Raw genomic sequence first — 2,500 nt, 5'->3', positions numbered from 1 at the left:
GGCCGACGCCCACACGCTCACGCTCGCCGCTGTCGTTTCAGGAGTGTACGATGAGCCAGGCTGCTCCCAGCTGGTGAACCACGCCGTGCTGGCCGTGGGGTACGGCACGCTCAATGGGAAGGACTACTGGCTGGTGAAGAACAGGTGGGACCACCGTGCAGGGTCGACTGATAACTTTTGAGCCTTTGTTGTTAAGGGCAAAGTTACTCAATGACATCATTCGTATTTATTTATTTATTCAGAACCTTTCTATGTGCATTTCCACATTTTAAAGACTTTTCCCACAAAGACAAGAGAAGCTTGACTCGTTCAGCAACAACGTCAAGATTTTCACAAGTGGAATTTGCTCCATTTGACCAAGTTTAATTTCTTCTTCTGCACTTCCTGTCCAGCTGGGGGAAGAGTTTCGGAAAGGAGGGTTACATCCTCATGTCTCGCAACAAGGGGGACCAGTGTGGCATCTCCAAGTACGGCTGCTACCCCATCATGTGACGCCTCAGAGGGAAGAGCAGCAGCGCCATGACAACACCAAACCATCTGTCTGCTTTTTGATCTACAGGTGTTTGTATAATTTTACCATTGTTGCACTTTTTGGGGATACAGGGTCTGAATACTAAGCTGATCACCAAGCACTGTGTCTGGTTGATTTTATCTCATCGTATGAAGGAATCATAAGACAATAATAAATAAAAAATAAAGATCTACATGTGATCCAGTGTTGTTCTGGTCTTGTTCTGGTGTTGTTCTGGTGTTGTTCCGGTGTTGTTCAGGTGTTGTTCCGGTGTTGTTCCGGTGTTGTTCCGGTGTTGTTCAGGTGTTGTTCTGGTGTTGTTCTGGTGTTGTTCCGGTGTTGTTCCGGTGTTGTTCCGGTGTTGTTCTGGCCGTGGTCCTTTTGAGGGAATCGTACCTGTGTGTGTGTGTGGAGGTAAAATACTCCTCACATGTATTCTCACGCTGGCACAAAGGTGGCGAAGCAGAACTTGGAGTGGCGTGTTTGAGCGGTCAGAGCGACACATCAGAGCCCACGTGCTCACGCTCGCCACTGTCGTTTCAGGTGTGTGCGACAAGCCGGGCTGCTCCCAGCAGGTGAACCACGCCGTGCTGGCCGTGGGGTACGGCACGCTCAATGGGAAGGACTACTGGCTGGTGAAGAACAGATGGGACCACCGTGCAGGGTCGACTGATAACTTTTGAGCCTTTGTTGTTAAGGGCAAAGTTACTCAATGACATCATTCGTATTTATTAATTTATTCAGAACCTTTTTATGTGCATTTCCACATTTTAAAGACTTTTCCCACAGAGACAAGAGAAGGTTGACTCGTTCAGCATCAAAGTCAAGATTTTCACAAGTGGAATTTGCTCCGTTTAATTTCTTCTTCTGCACTTCCTGCCCAGCTGGGGGAAGAGTTTCGGAGAGCAGGGTTACATCCTCATGTCTCGCAACAAGGGGGACCAGTGTGGCAACTCCCAGTACGCCTGCTACCCCATCATGTGAAGCCTCAGAGGGAAGAGCAGCGGCGCCATGACAACACCAAACCATCTGTCTGCTTTTTGATCTACAGGTGTTTATATAACTTTACCATTGTTGCACTTTTTGGGGATACAGGGTCTGAATACTAAGCTGATCACCAAGCACTGTGTGTGTGTTGATTTTATCTCATCTTATGAAGGAATCATAAGATAATAATAAATAAAAAATGGAGATCTACATGTGATCCGGTGTTGTTCTGGTGTTGTTCTGGTGTTGTTCCGGTGTTGTTCCGGTGTTGTTCTGGTGTTGTTCCGGTGTTGTTCAGGTGTTGTTCCGGTGTTGTTCCGGTGTTGTTCTGGTGTTGTTCCGGTGTTGTTCCGGTGTTGTTCTGGCCGTGGTGCTTGTGAGGGAATCGTACCTGTGTGTGTGGAGGTAAAATACTCCTCACATGTTCTCACGCTGGCACAGAGGTGGCGCTGCAGAGCTTGGAGTGGCGTGTTTGAGCGGTCAGAGCGACACATCAGAGCCCACAGATCAAAGCAAAAATCAGACCCCCCCCCCTCCTCCGTCTGTCGATATGACGGAGGCCATGATGTGATTTTACACGAAGCACTTTCAGGTTTGTCAGCGTATTAAAGCTGCCATGAAATCTGTCTGAAAGGATCTCTCTCTCTCTCTCTCTCTCTCTCTCCCTCTCGCTCTCTCTCTCTCTCTCTCTCTCTGTCTCACTCACTCTGTCTCTCTGTCTCTGTCTCTCTCTCTCTCTCTCTCTTTCTCTCTCTTCCTCTCTCTGTCTCTCTGTCTCTGTCTCCTCTCTCTCTCTCTTCTCTCGCTCTCTCTCTCTCTCTCTCTCTGTCTCACTCACTCTGTCTCTCTGTCTCTGTCTCTCTCTCTCTCTCTCTCTTCTCTCTCTCTCTCACACACACACACACACACACACACACACCATCTCAGTCTCTCTCTCCTCCCAAGTCTGCATCATTCCCCAAACACAAGAAGACAACAGTAATGATGCCCCCCACCCAGTTT

General features: G+C 48.4%; 1 protein-coding gene and 1 long non-coding RNA gene across 3 annotated transcripts in view; one reads left to right on the top strand and one right to left on the bottom strand.

Annotated features, from left to right (window-relative positions):
• Positions 1 to 1,498, top strand: part of LOC142988957 (cathepsin S-like) — a 6,474-nt gene extending 4,976 nt beyond the window's left edge. Inside the window, exons 7-8 of one of the 2 annotated variants that reach the window (XM_076138281.1) lie at positions 1,055 to 1,235; positions 1,396 to 1,498. In XM_076138281.1, the coding sequence (XP_075994396.1) occupies positions 1,055 to 1,194 (140 nt within the window). In that variant the 3' untranslated portion in view covers positions 1,195 to 1,235; positions 1,396 to 1,498. Of the gene's footprint in view, positions 1 to 41; positions 145 to 392; positions 712 to 1,054; positions 1,236 to 1,395 lie in introns of those variants that run through there. The other variant, XM_076138280.1, reaches the window with a different exon arrangement.
• Positions 420 to 1,676, bottom strand: LOC142988960 (uncharacterized). Its single transcript, XR_012960636.1, has 2 exons — positions 1,592 to 1,676; positions 420 to 587 (listed from the first exon to the last, which is right to left on the bottom strand). It is a non-coding gene; the product is annotated as an uncharacterized LOC142988960 (long non-coding RNA).
• Between the last annotated feature and the right edge of the window lie 824 nt (positions 1,677 to 2,500).

The sequence above is a fragment of the Genypterus blacodes genome, unplaced genomic scaffold (assembly GCF_046128005.1).
Source record: "Genypterus blacodes isolate CSIRO-AG114 ecotype Tasmania unplaced genomic scaffold, CSIRO-AGI_Gbla_v1 ptg000358l_1, whole genome shotgun sequence".
In the NCBI taxonomy this organism is placed as follows: Eukaryota; Metazoa; Chordata; class Actinopteri; order Ophidiiformes; family Ophidiidae; genus Genypterus; species Genypterus blacodes.
The sequence above is the reverse complement of the archived record's forward strand: the minus strand, read 5'-3'. Positions and strand labels throughout refer to the sequence as shown.